This window comes from Scomber scombrus, chromosome 2 (assembly GCF_963691925.1).
Source record: "Scomber scombrus chromosome 2, fScoSco1.1, whole genome shotgun sequence".
Taxonomy (NCBI): Eukaryota; Metazoa; Chordata; class Actinopteri; order Scombriformes; family Scombridae; genus Scomber; species Scomber scombrus.
This window is the reverse complement of record NC_084971.1, coordinates 3,965,600-3,987,020: the sequence shown is the minus strand read 5'-3', so window position 1 is coordinate 3,987,020 and position 21,421 is coordinate 3,965,600. Positions and strand designations below refer to the sequence as shown.

At 39.2% G+C, this 21,421-nt stretch overlaps 1 protein-coding gene across 1 annotated transcript in view; it reads left to right on the top strand.

Annotated features, from left to right (window-relative positions):
- Positions 1 to 21,421, top strand: part of sorcs3a (sortilin related VPS10 domain containing receptor 3a) — a 214,908-nt gene that overhangs the window by 86,878 nt on the left and 106,609 nt on the right. Inside the window, exon 3 of the mRNA XM_062436064.1 lies at positions 7,116 to 7,183. Within this exon, the coding sequence (XP_062292048.1) occupies positions 7,116 to 7,183 (68 nt within the window). The remainder of the gene's footprint in view (positions 1 to 7,115; positions 7,184 to 21,421) is intronic.

The window sequence follows — 21,421 nt, the reverse complement described above, 5'->3', positions numbered from 1 at the left end:
GTCAATACTGGAGTACCATGACATTTTTTTGCAATCAAAAGGCACAGAAGAGCTCTTTTGTTCAGAACGGAGAGTACAAAGCGGACGTCTTTGAAAATCGTGTGAGCCAAAATACAAAGTGTCAGAGTCGCTGTATTTGAGAAGATCCATGTGCCGTGGATGTGGATTCAAGTTTTAAAATCTTTTGTTTTTGCCTTTTATCATTTACTTTGATGCCACTAGAGACACTGAATAGAATAAAAACTATTATGAAGCAGGATTTAATTAACACAATGATATAAATGCTGCTCAAAAGGGAGACTTTATTAATCATATTAATCTCATACAAATGTGTTGTTCCTTTTTTTTGTTTTTTTCATTGTGTTTCTTTTTTCCTCACATCACATTGCAGCTTTTCGCTTTGTGAAAAGTTTGATTTGAGTGAATAACAAATAAACTGACTTGAATCTCTGACTTCACACCAAACTGTGATGAAAAATAACTACTTGTACTTTACTGAAGTATTTTTCTATTTAGTGCTGCTTTATACATCCACTTCACTATATTTCAAAGGGGAAACATTGTTACTTTTCAGACTAAGATTTTACACAGTGGATAATATGACAAGCTTTTTGGAATACAACACATCTTTTGACTTTTTACAAAAAGACGTCAAGTGTGTAGTCGGGCTCACATTTCAGATGTCTATGAGTTGTTAACAGCTCCACCAAATATGTTTTTTTCCCTCTAAACTTCTCACATGCTTTCATTTTAATAAATGTTCAAATGATCCAATATTTCAGCAAAAATCAAAGATTAGAGAAAAAATCCAAAAACTGAAAACACATTTGTGTATCAGAACTTTGCTACAACAGTAACATGCTGCTCTAACCCTGATGCTTCACTATTAATAATCTAATGATGTCATAATAATAATATATCAGTCAGAGGGACCAAACCACTACTTTTACTGTAATACTGCATACTACATCACTCATAATACTGCAGTACTTTTACTGTAATACTGCATACTACATCACTCATAATACTGCAGTACTTTTACTGTAATACTGCATACTACATCGCTCATAATACTGCAGTACTTTTACTGTAATACTGCATACTACATCGCTCATAATACTGCAGTACTTTTACTGTAATACTGCATACTACATCACTCATAATACTGCAGTACTTTTACTGTAATACTACATACTACATCACTATAATACTGCAGTACTTTTACTGTAATACTGCATACTACATCACTCATAATACTGCAGTACTTTTACTGTAATACTGCATACTACATCACTCATAATGCTGCAGTACTTTTACTGTAATACTGCATACTACATCGCTCATAATACTGCAGTACTTTTACTGTAATACTGCATACTACATCACTCATAATACTGCAGTACTTTTCCTGTAATACTGCATACTACATCGCTCATAATACTGCAGTACTTTTACTGTAATACTGCATACTACATCGCTCATAATACTGCAGTACTTAACTGTAATACTGCATACTACATCACTCATAATACTGTAGTACTTTTACTGTAATACTGCATACTACATCACTCATAATACTGCAGTACTTTTACTGTAATACTGCATACTACATCGCTCATAATACTGCAGTACTTAACTGTAATACTGCATACTACATCACTCATAATACTGTAGTACTTTTACTGTAATACTGCATACTACATCGCTCATAATACTGCAGTACTTTTACTGTAATACTGCATACTACATCACTCATAATACTGCAGTACTATTACGGTAATACTGCATACTACATCGCTCATAATACTGCAGTACTTTTACTGTAATACTGCATACTACATCACTCATAATACTGTAGTACTTTTACTATAATACTGCATACTACATCGCTCATAATACTGCAGTACTTTTACTGTAATACTGCATACTACATCGCTCATAATACTGCATACTACATCGCTCATAATACTGCAGTACTTTTACTGTAATACTGAATACTACATCGCTCATAATACTGCAGTACTTTTACTGTAATACTGCATACTACATCACTCATAATACTGTAGTACTTTTACTGTAATACTACATACTACATCACTCATAATACTGCAGTATTTTTACTGTAATACTGCATACTACATCACTCATAATACTGTAGTACTTTTACTGTAATACTGCATAATACATCACTCATAATACTGCAGTACTTTTACTGTAATACTGCATACTACATCACTCATAATACTGCAGTACTTTTACTGTAATACTGCATACTACATCACTCATAATACTGCAGTACTTTTACTGTAATACTGCATACTACATCACTCATAATACTGCAGTACTTTTACTGTAATACTACATACTACATCACTATAATACTGCAGTACTTTTACTGTAATACTGCATACTACATCGCTCATAATACTGCAGTACTTTTACTGTAATACTGCATACTACATCACTCATAATACTGCAGTACTTTTACTGTAATACTACATACTACATCACTATAATACTGCAGTACTTTTACTGTAATACTGCATACTACATCACTCATAATACTGCAGTACTTTTACTGTAATACTGCATACTACATCACTATAATACTGCAGTACTTTTACTGTAATACTGCATACTACATCACTATAATACTGCAGTACTTTTACTGTAATACTGCATACTACATCGCTCATAATACTTAAAAGTGGGAATTTTCATGCATGTATTTTTACATTGCTGTATTTATACTTTAAACTGAATTGCAGGATGTGAATATTTCTTCCACTACTGATGCCAAACATTGCTGTCAGTGTAGCTTTCTACACATTTTAATGATTACTCCATTCTGTATGAATTAATACATTTATCCACTGCTCTTCACAGGGGGAAAAAAGATTCATTAACTGGTCTTAGTGTGTTGCTTTGTAAAACTGACACTGAAGGTTACAGCTATTAAGGCTAGGATCACAAACTATAGCTCCTCACTCTGCAAAGAGAAGCCACTTTTTTTTTTCCTCCAAAAAAGTCATTAACGCCATCATTACTCAGCTATGAGCCGAACCAATGTTCAAAATTGTGTTTGACACTTTGACTTGGTTTCTAAAGGACAGCAGGACATTTAGTTACGCTAATAACATGTTTCCACCACAGTTTGTTAGTTGCTGAGGCAACAAGGCTAATGCAAGTCTAATGTGACTGACATTTTGATTCAATAATTGCAAGTCAACTGAGGATTCAAAAGGGGAGAGCACTTGAAATACAGACACCCTTTTAAATTTTTTTTTATTTAATTGTGCTGCAGTTTTGTTTTTCCATTATACCCGCTGTCTGCTGTACAAAGAGACGAGCAGTGGGGAGCAAACATGTAAATAAACAGTAAGAGTATCTGCCTGGTGGTCTTTGAAATCCACATGCCATTTTCATTCAGATCTGAGGCTTAATGCATTAAATATTCTTTTTTTTTTTTAACTGAAAAGATGTTTTTGAGACACACTTTAAGACGTATCTGAAGGGGCAAAAAGGACTTTCCGTGTTTTTTCAGCATGTCCTGACTGTTCAATGTGAATTTCATATTCAGGCTGTCACATGGGGAATGAGACGACTCGTGTCCGTGTGCGTCACCCCGCGAGCCGAAGAGACCACACATCTCTGACAGCACAAAGCCAACAGCGCGTACACTGCTTTCTCTCAGATACACTCATTTCTGTAGTGATACACACGCACACACACACACACACGTACATGCTTGCAACAAATATCCAACCAAACAAACACACTCGCATACACACAGAAAACCACTTTTGCTTTGTGGTACAGCAGCATGGCAGGAATCCATTTTCAAGTATTCAACATTGCCTTCTCTCTGGCACTGCAATCTGCGTGGGCTTGACCATATGGCCATGGTCTTGGTAAGAGGATCCCTTGGGCCTGTGTGACATCATCTCACCAGAACCAATTCAAGGGTCCCTGGTGAGGAGCTGGCATGTTTACAGGGCAGCCAGAGGTTGGAAGGTCCTGGAGGTCTGAAGTCCTCAGAGCTTCACTGACATGAATACCAGGAGTCAGGACGCTGGTTCTTATCCATCTGCACAGAGTTTCTATGTCTTCTCATCTAGCCCTGAATGCGGATGTCTGAGTCAAGACCACACCTCATGCATCCCCCTCCCAGCTGAATGACTCAAGTCAGGCTTGTCAGGTTGTTTTAAACAAACATAAGCTTGTTGTGGGACGGAAAAGCTAACGAGAGTTGCGGATACTAATATGGAGGAGCAGCAGTCATTTAGTCAGGGAAGGAAAACAGAGCAGCAAACAACACCTGGTCCGATGGATGAAAATAGCATCTATTATGTAAAAGGATGTTTCCCCCGGTGAGGTCAGGTCAAGTGTGTGATAAATGCTGAATAATTGCGTGTGCACTCAACTCACTCTTTGCTGTGTTTTTACATTTGCTCGGCTCATTTTCCCCCTACTCACCTTTAACTGCATTCTGTTACCCAGAGGTGAATATCAGTCTCCAGATGGTTAGGTGTAATAATTCCCCCCCCCCTTACTAGTATTACCTCTCATTTCTCCTGCAACTTTCCACCCCCAGCTGTCTCTCTGTGCAACAGAATTGCGATACTCCCGCTCTGGAGTGTAGTAGCATCACAGCTGACCACTGATCCTTTTCACAGCAGACTTGGTTTTCATGTCTTGCGATTCGCTCTGAGGACTTGCACAGTGCTTATCAAAGTGCCCCGCCTGCTGATTATCACTCCAAAAGAGCAGATACCAAAGCTGTGAACACAGAGACCATTTGGATCAAGCTTTTCCACAGGGGCGAGGATGGCAGTCACCAAGAGAAAAAAACTAAGTTTCAAAGTGGCACTCACAGCGTTTGTTACACACTGCTAATTATGTAAAGCGCTACCCCCCAACATGCTCATCTCTTACTCCCAGAACCTTGTAGTGTTTTTCGCAGCAGTGCTGGGGAGAATTCAATTTACCTTGAATGCAATTAATTATTGTGTTGAAGGCATTAAGAAGTGTCTTCTATATTTTGTTCTAGACAGAGAAAACAATTATGGTAATCTCACTATATTTGATGATGTGTTGACTGAAGCAGGTTTGAAGACAGGTAACATGTGCATATATGGCCTGGCAAGACAAAAAAAGCCCAAATATAGAATTAGAGCAACTTCCAGATGTACAATTAATAATCGACCTATACTATCAAACCTGCAGTTCATTCACTGTTATATATATTTACTATGAAGCAGCTACAGGAAGCTCCAACTACAGTTCCAAATACCTTTGGGAAGCTTATTATGTGGGTTGCTGCCAGGCGGGGAGTTCTGGTCCTCTGAAATGATGCGAACGCGGAAGTAACTTAAAACTGCATTCTATCAAAAGGCCACCAGGGGGCGACCGTTTTGGTGTCAAAAGGACTTCGTCTCTATACAAGTCAATGGACAATTCACCAACTTCTCACTTGATTTCTAACCTCAGTAAACGTTTTCAAAATGTGTTTATGGTCTCAATCGCTAGTTTAAAGCCTTCTTCAATGCAGTATGATATTCATTTGTGAAATTTTGGCCTCCCTGATTTTATATTTGACGATAAAGCAGGGTATGCATTAGGGCGTGGCTACGTCGTGATTGACAGGTTGATTGGTTCACAGGTTCAGGAGGGCGCCTCTTGCTCCTCCTGATGCCCATATAAGTAGAATCCGTGATTTTTTTTACCCTGCATGCACCTGAAATTTTCAAGATGGCGCTGCCCAGATCTGAAACTATTCGCTTCCAAGCAGCAGTCCACAAACCAATGGGTGACGTCACGGATGTTACGTCCATTTTATATACAGTCTATTCATGTTTCCTAAATTGCATGAAAAAGTTGAGGACATAAATTGATACAGTATATATAGACATGAGTTTTGTGTACCACCATACTTAAAAACATGGGTTTGGGTGGCAGAGTGAACACTCCTGATTTCTCCCTGTTTTTAACCCTTTCTCCCACCGTGCTCCTGATTGGTGCTTTCTCCTGTTAATCTACCGATTTCATATCAAATCTCAGTTGCTGTGTGAGAAATGAGTTGTGATGCCTGGCAAACCAGAGGCAGAGGTGCACAAATGACCCTTGCCTGACGTGCGTCACTGCGCTCGCTCAAGCCCTCAGTTTGCCGCTGAGAATTAAATGTGGGGTCGGTTTGGCTCAGGCAGCAACTACGTTTCCAAGAATTTGCCATTTAAAAAAAAAAACGTGGCTTATTCAGATAAAAAGGCTACATACATACATACATACATACATACATACATACATACAGGCAACTTTTGTGTTATTAGCTTAACTACTTCGCTGTGGTTGTTTAAAGCTTAAATTCTTATTGGCTTTTTACAGTTGTGTTGCACTCACCTTAGTAGTTGCCGTCACCTCAAGGAAAACATTATCTTTCACTTCTTTCCAAATATTCTCTGCTGGAAAAAAACCACCTGTATTCTGAAACCTACATGTTGGTTGCGAAAAAAGATCCAAATATGCTTCTCCATCGCCACGACCTCTCGCTCCTCCTGGGGGATCCCAAGGCGTCTCCAGGCCAGACAGGAAATATACTCCAGCGTTTTCTGGCTCTGCCCCGAGGTATCCTTCCAGTTGGACGTGCAAGGAATATATTACAGTGAGGAGTGAAGGAGGCATCCTGATCAGATGCTCAACTAGCTTCTTTGAACGCAATGAAACAAACCAAAGCAGACCAGTGTATCTTTAAAGGAATATTTTGACATTTAGGAATTGTACTTCTTCTGTAATTCTCCATCTGCTGAGAGTTAAAGGAGAAGTTGCACTTTAGAAATAGTATGACACATCTTAAATCAGTCAGAGTATTTCTTGGCGAGGTGTAAAAAAGTCTTGAAGTCTCTTCTGGTTGCCTGGCAACCTCATAATGATAACTTCAGAAAATCGCTGCACCTGGACAGGAATAATTCGGCACATACCATCCATGACAAACAGAACCTGGTTGTTTTTTTGTGTGTGTGTTTTTTTTAATGAAAGCCAGAATAGCTGTTTCTTAAACTCCATTTACTTTGATTGACCTATTGAGATTGTAATAGTTCCATTCCCTCTCTTTACAGGTGATCCTGATTCTAACCAAGCTGTACGACTTTCATATTGGCAGTGTCACTGAGAGCACTCTTTGGAGGTGAGTACAAAGGAGATGTTTACACCTGAAATATTTACAAGTCTTTGAGTGTTATAATGGTACAAGGTGTACTAAAGGGTAGAATTAGCTTTGTATTGGGATTGCGATTTGCCTCCCTGTGTCAGTTATTTGATAGTCATCTCTGTTTTGCCAGTCATTCAACCATCATATTCTTTCCCCCCCCCACCTGAAATCACTCCGTGTCCTTTTTCTCACCTATTCCTTTGGTGCTATGAACACAATGTTCTGGTGTCATGCACGGTCAGACAGGGCACTCAGGGTGGAGGATGCTGTTTGCCATGCTCTTGTTCTGCCGCATTATCTGATGTACTGCACTTGCTCACCCCTTCCGGGAATAAAAGTAAACACACATGCAACACGCACACTGAAACAACAGGAGTTCTTGTAGAGCTGTTGAGTAAAAATACACTCGCAAAACACATCCCGATGAGTTGGAACAGTGTGTAACCCATTTTTCAAATTTGGATGGATTTTGTAGCTCAAATACTGTTATTCCATCGGGTTTTAGGCTGAGCTAAATTTGGGCTTTTTTTTTTTTTTTTTTTTTCTCAATGAAAGTGTGTAGTTGGGGTGACCGTTTGCTGAACACCTCCACTGAACTGTGATTATCCAATCATAGCTTAGCAACTGTAACTAGGCACAGCACATCTTTTAAGCTGTGGCTTTCTCCACATGCCAAAGTAGTGTTCCATATTAAGAACCATATTTAGGGGTTTGGAGGGTGGTGTCTAGCCTCTCCAAAACCAAAAAAACAAGAGTAAAAGAGTGTTTCAATGTACATATGAGCATGTGCGTGTTGATTTAAGACAGACATGTGAACCCATCCTTTTAACAGCTTGTTTTTCTGCTCTAATGTACAGCTGCAGTTGTTTGTATGCCCAGCTAACAAGCTCACTACCCATAGTAGTAACCTAAACCAGCCAAACAGGGTTATGACAGAAGACATCATACATTAGACAATCTTATCTGACATTTTTCATTATACTTAGATCAGGACTATCTAGCTTTACACCGCAATACAAGAACAGTGTTACTTCTTTAGTTCCATCTCATCAGTCATCAGTTGAGGAGGTTGTTAACTATTTGCCAGGGACATTAAGCATTACCCTCTGTCATATTGCACAACTCATTTAGGAGCCATCAAGAGCATATTCGGGGCCCGTTTACAGGATTCCCTTTACTGTCATGTAAAGCAGAGTAGGTGGACTCAAATGCAGGGCTGACTGAAACTGTCTTCATTCTTGGGATGTGTAACAAAAACCGAAAGAGCAAAGCTGAACAGACTTGACAACAATCAATGATAAACCGATGAGAACTTGACAAGAACGAATAAAGGATCCAACAAAGACCAAACAGAAAACCAAGACTTAAATACTAACAGAACAAATGAGGGAAAAGGTGACTAGGGCTAATGAGGAAGATGCGGGGCAAGTGTGAGGAGGAGAACATGAACATAGGACGAGTCAAGGAATACACACAAAAAACACAGAGGAAACTCAAAACTCAAAACAGAGGAAACCGTCTTACATAACCCAAATATAAATAAGCAAGAGTCCAGAAACGTGAGGCCATGACACTTTACAGTCTGCAATTAAGTCAACTCGAAACATTAAAAAAACGGCTTTCAACCTTCAGGAAAAAAACGGCTTTCAACCTTCAGGATTTAATATTAATTAAAAGTCTCAGTGATAGTCAGCAAAATTGACGATTGCTACCAAGAAAGGAAGAGTCTGCTTTTGTCTGTCTCTGCCTGAAATCAAGGATCTACTGTTTCAAATATTACTAGAACTGTGACAGTAAATCTGCCTTTGTTATCAATGTAAACTGCATATGTGCCAATACCAGAATAGAAAGCTTGACAGGCATGGCAACACCGACTAACAGTCAACAGCATTATTAAAATAGAGTAATAGTCATTTGTTTGTTTACAACTCAAGGACATTCAACCCCATCCTTTTTTTGATCACTTCAAATTTGCTTTTTTGACTAGCCAATGATGCGGTTTTGTACTTGTGTATGCAAATACTGGTTCAAACCCCACAGCTCTGTTTGCCTGAAGAGAAACTAACAGTGTTCCATCTGTGCGCTCTTTTTTTTTTTTTTTTAAGAGTTTTTTGAGATGGCAGTCCTTTAAAGCACAAAACACTTCCACTTCTCAAGTTTGCTTACTCTGCCCAGCTTGAAGTGATAGCCTGAAAATGATAAGTGATGCCAAAGTGACTGCTGGCAATTTCTGACATTTAGACAGCTACTATGTAATTTGGGCCCTGAGGTAAAAAACAGAGTTGTGTTTTTTGGTGTTTGAATAACTGTAAAGAAAATGCAGTCCCTTGATATTGTGCGGTGAGACGTAACGCTGCTGCTTCAACTGCACACACTATGGATTCATATATATATATGACAGTTCTGCTTTTCCAAACACAGAGCGACAAAAAATGATTTTATTTCAATCGCTAAAGTTAGTACTTTACTTACTTTGTCTGCACTACTTAAATATACAGCAAAATATTGAGTTCTCCTATGTGTAGAAGTTGAAATCGGTTCACTTTGATGATCTTTATAGTCCCTTTTGTAAAAACACCCCCAAACATAAAGCCCATGAAAGCCACCACAGATGGCAGCTGTACTGTAGCCTACAGGAGAGACAAAAACCACAGTAATGCAAACTATATGGAGCTGGAAAAACTTGTAAACAGAAATCTGCTTTTCTTGAAACTACACTCACCTACTTCATACTCATGATCATTACTGAACAGCATCTGATATCCCACCTATGTCACATTCAATGGTGCTTCCTTTTGTTTTAATTGCTGTGTATGTGCATATATGTGTGTGACTAAAATATGTTGATTTCCTTATTTTGGTAAGTTGTGTGTTCGGTATAGTTGTATTAAGTTGTCTAATGTAAAATGGCAAACATACAGTCAAAAGGGATAATGGACTTCAAATATTTTATTTTAATTAAATGTTTCTATTGTGTAGCCAAGAAGTGTCTAAACTATTCCATAAAGGTTCATGTGGCTGCAGGATTTCATTCCAACCAATCAGGAGCACACCAGGCTTGACTCATTTAATCAACTATCTTAGTTTTCAGACAGTTGATTGGTCGAATCGTGTGCTTTTGATTGGTTGGAACAAAAACCCGAAGCAACACAAACCTTTATGGAATAGTTTGGATATGCCTGGTGTAGCCCATTCCACTCAGACTACATCAACATCAAGGAACTGACCATTTATAGATTACATTTTAAATTATGATACCAAAATCTTTGCGCATAAACAGAAGGTTTAAGTGGTGGGCCAAACTGCTGTAGCCAATGATGTTAGCATGAGTGTACCAACAAAGTAATACTGAGAAGTGCCTGGTTATAATTGTCATGCTGTACACTTATCCACCGATATTCGTCAGTTGGTAGCCAACTAGCTGATGAATCAGTCAGTGATTCTGAAGCATGAAAGAAGCAGCTAGTGCTGATTAGCTAGCTTCAAAGACTAGACACGATGGTGAGTCATGACAAGTACCACTGTGCTGTCATTGACACCATCACTGTTACTGCTACCAAGACTGACAGCTATCGTGTACTATGGTTTTCCTTCCCCAACATCAAAGTGTTCCGTTAGATGTCTCTAGGTCATGCGGGAGGCTAGAGAAAGGACTTGATGGCTTTGGATTGGATTTTGACGCTTACCTCCTGTCTGCAATTAAATCAGTATGGTTCCAGCTACTAGTCCAATCAAGTGGTAGGTCCCAGCAGAAACACACTACATGCCAGGAAGAGTTTTAATATAAGTGTGGTGATTGAAGCTGTTCTGATGAAAATAATCTGAAGAAGGTTGGCTATACAGTTGTCCTTCAAAAGAGGTGGTATGTAGTGGCCTGGTGGCCTAGTAGTTAAGGCACACACTATATAACTGCAACACCCACTGATCGAAATTCTAGATGGGGCACCCTTATTGCATGTTACACTCATCTCTATCCTCCCTTGCTTCCTGTCTCACTACACTGACTCTCATATAAAGGCAAAAATGCCCAAAAATATCTTCAAAAGGGATTTTAGACAATCAGATGGCAGGCTCTAAAACCAGGTTTAAAAAAAAAAAAAAAAAAAAAAAAAAATGGCTAAACAGCCACATATGAGTCCTCAACTAGTTGCATAAGGCAAACAATACTAAATGAATAGGAACGTGCTGTTCAGGTCAGGGAAAAGCCAGTATCTGATAACACTGCAGGCTTTGAACACTCACATAGATACAGCAAAAATACCCAGTGAGTACCTTCATAAACAATATATGTCATTATAGCAGCTTTTAAAAACATATATTCTAGGTAGACCAACAACTGGGTGTTATTCTTAGCTTACAAAGAACATTTCCAAAGACAAGTAAGTGATGATTGGACTCACATAGACCTATAAAACCCTGGCACTGCCATCAGAGTTAAATGCACCATGACAGTTTAACTGTGTAGGGAGGAGGTAATCAGGTGAAGTAACTTATACTTGGTGTGAGAACAGGAGACATCACGGTGGTTGGCGATCAGCGTTGGCAGCGCTCCCAGCCCTGTCACTCACCCACAAACCTACAGTGTGTGGGGAGCAGCTGTCCATCTCGTTTTGACTTTCTAATATATCAGTGTCTGAAGAGATGTAAGGTTGTGTATGTTAAAAAAAAACACACAAATAATCACATTCATCTTGGTTTTTTTACAATAAGCTAGAGAACATTTGAAATAGGAGAGGTAGAAGTACAGGATGTCAAAGGAAGGGTATTCGATGAAGGGGCTGTTTTCTTGAATCAGCTCAGCTGTGGCGGTGCTGAGAAAACCCTAGCTGTCTCATGTCAGCTTTGCTCATGACTTGTCTCTCTATCGCTGGCTAATTGAGATCACAGCTCTGATAGGGTTTGAAGAGGAGCGGTTGGACTGAATGTTTATCACTTCATGGGAAGACGTCCCAAATGGCAAAGTCTAACATTGCCTTTTTTTTGCAAAGGTCAAGGCAGTGGCAACACCTCAAAGTATCGCCCAGTCAGCCTGTCAATTTTAATGAACATCCTGACCTTAAACAATGAAAGCTGATCAGTCAGTCTGTGCATAATGTTTCGGAGCCTTCATACCTACGTGGTAGAGGGGAAAGAAAATGAAGGCGAGTTATTCATTGTTGACAATAAATCAACTCAGCAAAACAATTCGTCTTCAAAGTTGTTCAGCCTCTCTCATCTGGCCTCTGGAGTATTGTCCCTGTGTGGATGAAAATTTATCAAATATGACAAGCCCTGTACTCATTTGCAGGTATTCAGACGTGGGCAAATGAATGCCAACAACAAAGTCAGGTTGTATTTCCCTCCTATCACGGTACAAATTCGACATATTCTATATTTGTACTTTTTTGCGAAACAAGCCCATGCAGCAGTTGTTTTTCTGTGCTATATGCAGTGTGTTTATTGAAGTTGTGCTCACAGTTATGTTGAATTACTGAGCTGGGAAGCTTGCGGATGAGCTGCTGTTAATCTTTTTTTTTTATACCACCACAAGATGCATACGCAAAATCCAGTCTGATTTTTTTATTATGTGTTCTGTTCAAACAGCAATGTCTTGGATATTCAAGCAATGACATATAAAGGCTTAATTACTGGAGGTGCTTAGTACATGAACGAAAGAAACTTATTGACTTTATTGAATCATGATTGTTACTGTGGGAAACAGTGCCAGCTCAGTTGTGATATTCAGTATGTTATTTCCTGATTATAAGCCAGTTGAAACACTGCAAAAGCTACAAAAGCAATCATGATGTGACGACTATGTTGCAGATAGGTACTTTCTAAGGTATTAACCATAAAAAAACATACTTAGTAGTAGCTAGACCAAGCTTGTCAGACTCTTTTGAATGGCTATGTGATCTGAACACTTACATTACAAAAAATTAACACACTACATGGTCAGTTACTATGTATATACCTTTGTATTGGATTGGACGAAATGATTCACATCAGCAAAGTAACTGTAAATAGTCAATGCCATTGATGAGGTAGTCTCATTAGGGTTTTTTACAGGCCTAAAACTGAGACCTGAACCTATGTCTGTACCTTCTTCTTCACCCAAATACACCTGGTGCAACCGAATAGCAGATCTGTAGACTGCAGGACTTGTGTTTTCCCTAAGATAAAACTTAGGTAGATTTACGCAGTATATGAGCATGACCATCAGCAAAGACGTTCCTGATAGCAGGAAGCCTTTGGGCCTGCAGCTGGACCATCAGCAGCCTCATAGCTGACATTGCTACCATCTAAGTCAGGAATGTCCAAACTATTCCATAAAGGTTCATGTGACTGTAGGTTTTTATTCCAACCAAGCAGGAGCACACCAGGTTTGAAGTACTAACTAACTTGTATGTTTGATGAAGTGCAGCACATTTTATTAAAGGGATTAGCCTTGTTTTAAATTCTATAAATTGTTTTTGATTTGTACATTTCGCTTCTTGGGTCTCCTGTTTTTAATTCCTATATTATCGATTTCTATTGTTTCTCTACATTCGCTACATATATGATACAAATTACGATAAGAAAGTTGTTATATAAGTAACGTTTATTGTCATTATTATTATTATCCCCATCATTGTAGTGGACGAATAAGATGCTTAATGATAACATGGAAAGGAAAACTCCACCGTCCTCAGCTCAGTGTGAATCTAGTCATTATCCGTGGCTGGACATATAAAGGTATAGAGATATATGAGATGTTCATGTCAGGTGATGTTCATGTCAATTTTTCATTGGACAGTTTAAATACAGTTGCAGTTAATTTTAAGAGGCCTACGGATGTATCGTAGATGATCCTTTAAGGCTCTACTGCTTCACTGTCACCGCAGTGGAAACAACACTTAGGTTAACAATTACTCCGTTATCTTCGTTGTCTGGCACAGTTCGATCAATATCTGTGAAAATGAACAACTCGCTCCCAGTGGACTTGTATATGATAACACCATACCAACAACTATCATGTAGTAACTGTCTGCTCTTTTGCTTTTTTTTTTATCCCATCGTCCAGGTAACACCGCTGTGGTCTTTTTCAGTTTGTCTTTTTCCATTAAGGAATATTTTCACACCACCGATGATCGAGTCTAATTATTTTAATTTAACTAGTCGTATTCTCGCCCTCAGCAAATTAACACTGATCTGATAAAAAAAAAAGAGCACTCTCTTCACTCTTCTTTGTCCCCCTGTTAACATCCTGATTACAGTTGTAATGATGTTTGGTATGAAGAAATGTTCCTTATTAGGATAACTGGCTGAAATTAGTGTCACTACAAAATGACAATGATTATGAAGTGTTACGGAACAGTTAGACTTAAACTGATTGGGAGATATTTGTGCAGCAGTAGTTGCTTCACCTCACATGAGAATACTGTAGTAATAATAATAAAAATAATAATAATGATAACACCTTTTATTTATAGAGCGCTTTTCAAGTTACTGTACGACTCAACTTCTCGACTGACTCAATCTCTGCTGATGTCCTCAAGGGGTTTTTTTTCAACTGTATGACAGAAAGCATGTGTTATGAACTTGGGGCTCGGGGTTTGAAAGATGTTACCAGGTAGGGACGGTCTGAGAGAAAGGTTTGGGTGGACTTATGGGAAATGTAGGACCCAGCGTAGATCTATATAGGGAATACAAATCAGCGATCTTATACAACTTTATGTAGTGTCCCTTTAATAGAAAATTATAGAGTTGGAGAAAAAATCATGGCATGCATTTTCCTCTGTGTGAATAATTGCAGGTAATACAAGCTCTTGCAAAGGGTTGACCTTTTTCAGTTAAGATATTTGAGGTGTATACTTGTAAACCAGCCCACTGATTACACATTTGTTCCCTTTGAGCATAAATTGTAATGTACCTTTGGAACTATTTCTTTTTTTTTTTTAATTGACCCTGTGTGTCGTCTGCAATTTTTTCATTATATTAAAGTGCTGGAATAGGGACTGGAGCCACAGTAAAACATGAAAATGTAACTTACGTGGCATCGCAGTCACAATATGTAACAGACCAGCTCAAATTTGTCCAAATAAATGTAACAAAACCATGTAGAAAAAAAACACATTTTTAATTGTTTTACTTTTAACAAATTGTTCGTTTTGATTTATTGATTCACACTTTTGATTTTATTTAAAAACAATATATTTTATCCTATTTTACTTGTATTCATATTAACTATGTATTATCATATTCATAATAATAATAATAATAATTATTATTATTATGATTGATGTTATTGTTATTATTAGTATTGGTATTATTATTAGTAGTAGTAGTATCATTATTATATATGATATATTTAAAGGCAGGTTAAACAGTGTAGAATGAACCACAAAAAGGTAGCAAGATTCTGTTTAGAATTTCTTTTTATGGCAAATTATTAACAAACAAAAATAAAGGATGAATAAAACATACATCGAAAGTGGCTCTTCGTTGAAAAAGCCATTGGAGTTGAGGGGATACTGGAGGGGATTCCCTCCCTCGCCCCAAATACAGGGGACCATCAGGCTCAGAGAGAGAGAGAGAGATTGCTGTGTGTTATCACTCCCTGGCTGCAGACTCCTCCTCTCCCGCTGTGCCAGGATGGGGTCACCTAGGGGTGAGGAGTGACATCCTCTCAAATTGCATCATTTTGCTGAGCATTCTCACAGGCTATGTGATATTTCACAGGTCAGTGCCTGTAATAAGGGCCTAGCTCTCTGAGAGAGACCCACCTGATGTCTGTGACCTTTTGCAATTGGACTTGGTATTTCCCCTCAAAACCTCACCAGCCTGGACTCAGCAGAACTTTTCAAAAGCACTTCTATGAAAGTGCTCTGGAGAGGATATGATTGATGTAACTACTGTAGGCTATGTGGAAGAACTTAGTGGAAATTAAGATGAATAACATAACCACCAGACAAAATGCTGATTTTGGACGATGCTGTGAAGCCCCAGCTATTCTGAGCTATTTTTACATTATCTGTGCATGGCAAATTCATCATGGTTAAAGCTGCACTATTATTTATTTTTTTAAACAATGGATCAAATGTGTATGGGGAATGTGTCACTCATAGTGATAAACCCACACAGGATTTTCACCAAACTCTGCAACTGTCCACTGTTGAGAGAGAGAGAGAGAGAGAGAGAGAGAGAGAGAGAGAGAGAGAGAGAGAGAGAGAGAGAGAGAGAGAGAGAGAGAGAGAGAGGGCGAGAGAGAGAGAGATGCTGCTTAATTATTAAAACTGGTACTGCATTGTGTTTTCCTGATTATACATTTTGTCCTCAGAATTAGGCCAGTGTGTATGTCCCTGTATTGTTTCCTGTATTAGCAGCTCTTTTGTGTATTTAGTTGTGTTTCCTGTTTTTGGTTTTCTGTGTTTGTCAATTGGCAGCCTTTTCTTTTTCTTAATGCCACGCATGTGTTATCAAATTGACATTAATATTTTATACCTATTTTCCTAATTTTCCTCCGTTTTGTCTTTTTTTTGCAAAATATTTTCATCGCATTGAGCTGTAAGGTTTATTGTAGGAGAGACGTGGGATTACGTAATATTAATTGATCGTGTCTGATGTGTGTGATGAGACAGGAACTGAAGTTTCTGGCATAAAAGATTAACATACTACATAACACCCCCCCCCCCCTAACCCTAACCCCCGCCAACCCTAACCCTAACCAGTTCGCTTAACATTGGTTTCACGCCTGAATCCTGCACCGTAGAATCGTACCTAACCTAAAAATGAATCTCTTTGCCGAGCTGTCTTGTCATCGGTATCCACTGCTAGTTAGTATACAATACAGGCAGTTACAAAGATCACAAGTGTCCACCAAAAGCCAGTCGAACACAGTATGTGTCAGGCAGAACTAACTAACTAACTAACTGGATTATTCATAAGCAGCTGTCAACCTGCAGTCAACTCAAAGCCAACACATTCTCCTCACATCATACATTTTATGGAATTAAAAATATATTAAAAAGTGATAGCGCAGAGTTATGAACACGCTGAATGCATGCTGCTTAAAAAAAAAAAAAAAAAAATTCCAAATGAATTACAACCAGCCGTTGTGTTTTCCTCCTTCAGAGTGACCAAATAAATCACCCTCACCATTATTAAACAGGTCATTTATTTTGATCCTTTTCTCGTAATATTTAAATTCTTACCTTTTTTAATTACACACTCTCAGGCTTTTTCTTTCTCTCCCCCTCCCCCCCCTCCTCATATCCTGAAGCACATGCTCATTTTGCTTCCTGTCATAACTGCAAATGGTGGATTCCATCATGAGGCTTTTAGTCCTGGGGGCGATGTGGAAACTCATTCCACTGTGATTCAAGGGCATCTCTCTTTTGTTTCTGGTTCACTGTAATCAACTTACGGTCTCATCAGCTGTCCAGATGTTTGCAGTGATTAAAGCTCATTCTTTATCTTTCTGTTTAGGAATGTTTACTTGAGATTTTATTAGTGTTTAAAAGTGATTAGATTTGTAGATCATCAACATCGCGGTTATCGCTTTTTTTGGATGTTGCGTGAGCCTGAACTTCTAAATCTCTAATGTCCTCACAAGCGAATATAAGTGAACAGGCAAATGTATGACAATATGTCCTATGTTTGTTGACAGCAGCGGGTAGCCCGAGAGCTTTGACTCCGCTGCTTATCTGAAATGACACAAGTAATTCCACGGAGGAGGACGACATTGTGACATCGGTTACCCGCAGTGCACATGGTGACGTAGCTGGTGGCGTGGGGGATGCTACGGCTAGGTGCGTGTTTTCTTTTTTGCATGTGTGCTAGCAGCTGCCCGCCGCTCGCACGACGGCCGGGTTCTAGAGTCGGCGCCGAGGCCACGGGGCTCAGATCTGTTGAGACTACGGAAAGAGAGGGGGGGGGGGGGGGATTGCTGCCAACAGAGAGAGAAGCTGCCAGGACCAAACATAACAGCGTGAGCAGCATAGGAAGAAAGTTTAGTGATGGTTGGAGTGAAAGTTTATTATTCATTTTCCCTCTCCTTCTGCTTACTTACCTCAATAAAAAAAACCTTCACCTTCACATGTGTGAGTTATAAGTTCCACATGATCGGCTGTGGAGCTGCTTATCAGAAAGAAGAAAAAGGGTAACGGATAAAGGCGCCGCAGAGTCGTGAAGGATACCTCCCACTCACCTTCCAGGAAAGCACTTTTTTCCCCCCCCACTCTTCACTTTGGAAAATGGCAACAAAAATATTTATTTACCTATTTACCCCTGTGCTGCTGCTGCCGCCGCAACAGGATGCACGCCAGCAAATGAGCAGACAATCAAACAAAAGACTTTCTCGAGTAGAGCGCAGACTTCTTACGCTCCCGCCTTGGCTTTTATCATTTCTACTTTACCCGAGTCTCTCCACCAGAGAAAAACAGCTGGCGTTCTGCTAAACACTCGCATTTGTGAGTTGTTCATCCCGTGCGAGTCGACTTCGGCTCTGACAGAAAAAGGAGGGAATGATTTAAAAATTGGATTCTGCATACACGGTACACGATGAGAATAAATCCGAAGGAGCTACGGTAGATATAAATCAAAAGTTTGTTTGCAGCCCTCATCCATTACGACACGGTTGAAAAAAGCAAGGGGGGGAGGGGGGGATTCAGAGACGTTCCTGCAGTTAGTGATGCACATATTTAAAAAGGGGAATATTTCTTTTTTGCTGTTTTGCCTCTGCAGCTGTACCAGTTTTTTTTTTTAAAAGCAAGCTTTACTTCTGTGCTGTATTTTTAGAGTAAGTCTTTACAGGCAGATCATTAAGCTATCTCCAAATGCCATGGGATGGATACATTGGAGGAAACGATGTGTGAAAGCACACCTGACCCCCCCCCCCCCCCCCCCCCTCTGTGCTCTACACCTCTAATAATCTCCCTACAGGCAAATCCTGTGAGGAAATAGGACACTGGGCAAGCTTAAACTATAGAAAATGTAAACTTAATGCCAGTACATGGATATATAATACTGTTGAATCATTACACTGGAGTATAAAAGTGGATATAGAAGTGTAAAGCTTTATTCTTTTCTTTTAACCTCCAGTCCCTTTCTTTACCCTTTCATTCCCCACCAGTCCATTCAATATGCTAAAACTTGATTGATTTCACCTCTGTTTATCTTAGTGGCTTATTCTATATTTTTTTCTTTTTTCATCTGCAGACATTTAATAGTGTGTCTATTCCTTATTTTCCCCCCCGTGCAACATTTCCAATTTTCCTAGTTTTCATGATACATGATAATGAGATGATGTCTAGCACAGTGATTGGCCCAGGAACATTCTCCTATGCTTCTATCTCAACACCACAGTTACAGTAATGAAACATTTATGATAGAAAATCATCTTTTTAGTTTTCAGATAATGTTACATTTAAAATTCAAATCTGACAGAGTAGTACTTGGAAAAGGAAATAAGTGTCAATTTAGTCGTAATTAACCGAGATGACGTATGGCGTAGACTGTCATCGTCTGTCATCGCATATTGAGCTGATGCTGCATTCATGTCACAGAGGATGGATGTCAGAGATGGGAAAGATTACAGTGTTAATTATTTACGAGCTTTCGTGTCATCGAGGCCAATCGCATATGATTATAGAGTTTATGTAAAGATGAAAACAACTACGCACTGACGATATAACACCACGCCATTCAATGGGGTTTATCGCACTGAGGGGTCTCAGTGTTTGTTTGGTTTTCAGGTACTTGTGTATTATGAAGTGCCACATTGGATATATTCAATTCTAGTTGTGGTATCGAACCTGGATGTTGACGTGAATACTATTTTCACGTCGGAAACTCATAATTACGATAACTCTGATGTGACACGAATGCAACACCAGTCCACTGAGCTCAATGTAGCGTTGATCTCATTCTACTAGGATGAGAGGAGGAGTGAGATTTAGTGGAATACAGCTGAACTTCCATTGGTGGAAACAATTTATTATCTGCCTCATTAAGTAAGAAGTAGCCTTATTGAGTGGAGAACTGCCCAAAAAACACTGTTCTCCTGGACACACATGGGCACGAGGAAAGTTGGACATTTCGAGAGGGGGGAAAATAGGGAATGGATCAATTATTAAATATGTGCCAAGATGGGGAAAAAAGAAAATGAAATAGCTGAAAAATAAAATGAGTAGCTGATAGAAAAACAGTTAAGTGGAATAAATTAAAATTTAATCGACAGTCAATGTTGGAGTACATTTAGCGAACGTTTTGTGCTTTATATCTTGCTGTTCTTGCACTTTTCATTTAAAATAACTGATGTGGATTTCCAGTTTTCTATTACGTATAAATATAAATACTTTTTTTTAACCTATGACCTCTCTGTACAAGAGAGCTCCCCCTTCTTGCCCTTTCCCTTTTTTTTTTTAGCTCATGGACTTCCTCTTCTTCCTGACCCCGACATGTCAGTTATCACCACTAACAACACTCCAGAGGCCTTGTTGGAGCACAGACTCCAACCTACCAGCCACTGTGGTGCGCTGCTACTCTCCAGCAACAGAGCTGTGATAATCTATAGCCATCGAATAGCTGTTTTCCAGGCCTTCTCCAGGCATGAATAATGAATAGAAGGCATTTCTGGTTGTTCTTTACCCACCAGCTTTGCGGTTAGAAAGATACTCTGAGGAGTTCTTTTTTTTTCCCCCTTTCCAAAGCCTGCACTCTGACTAAGATTGAAATCACATACGGTACAGTGGCATCTCTGGTCGACTGCGAGGGAGGCTGGTGGTTCGGTTCACCTCAGAGTGGACAGAGCAGAAGAAAGGAGAGTTAGATAAGGTGACTAAGTCATGAGACGATGCATTGTAGGTCAGTGTCCGACATTCACGGTGAAAACAAGGTGGATGTTAAACTCGGATTTATCTTTTCTAACGTTTAAAAAAAAAAAAAAAAGTCATTCTAGACCTCATGAAAAAATCATCACGTCTGGGAGGAATTTTTTAAAAGTTTTATACTTTATTTAAAGATTCATTCTTGAGGGGAAAAAAAGCATTTCTAGAGCGGTGGGGCGCACGGGGGAGGGAGGAGATGAAGTAAAGATACTTTCCTAACCACTGTCAAGGTTGAACGGAGAACACGGGGGGGCTGTGTGCGGGATACACGACAAATGTTGTCACTGAGAGCGATCTTTGAATGTCAGCACTTCTGTCCCGCTCCAGCTGTTCCTTTTAAGGTATTTCCTCAACACTGCATTCGTCA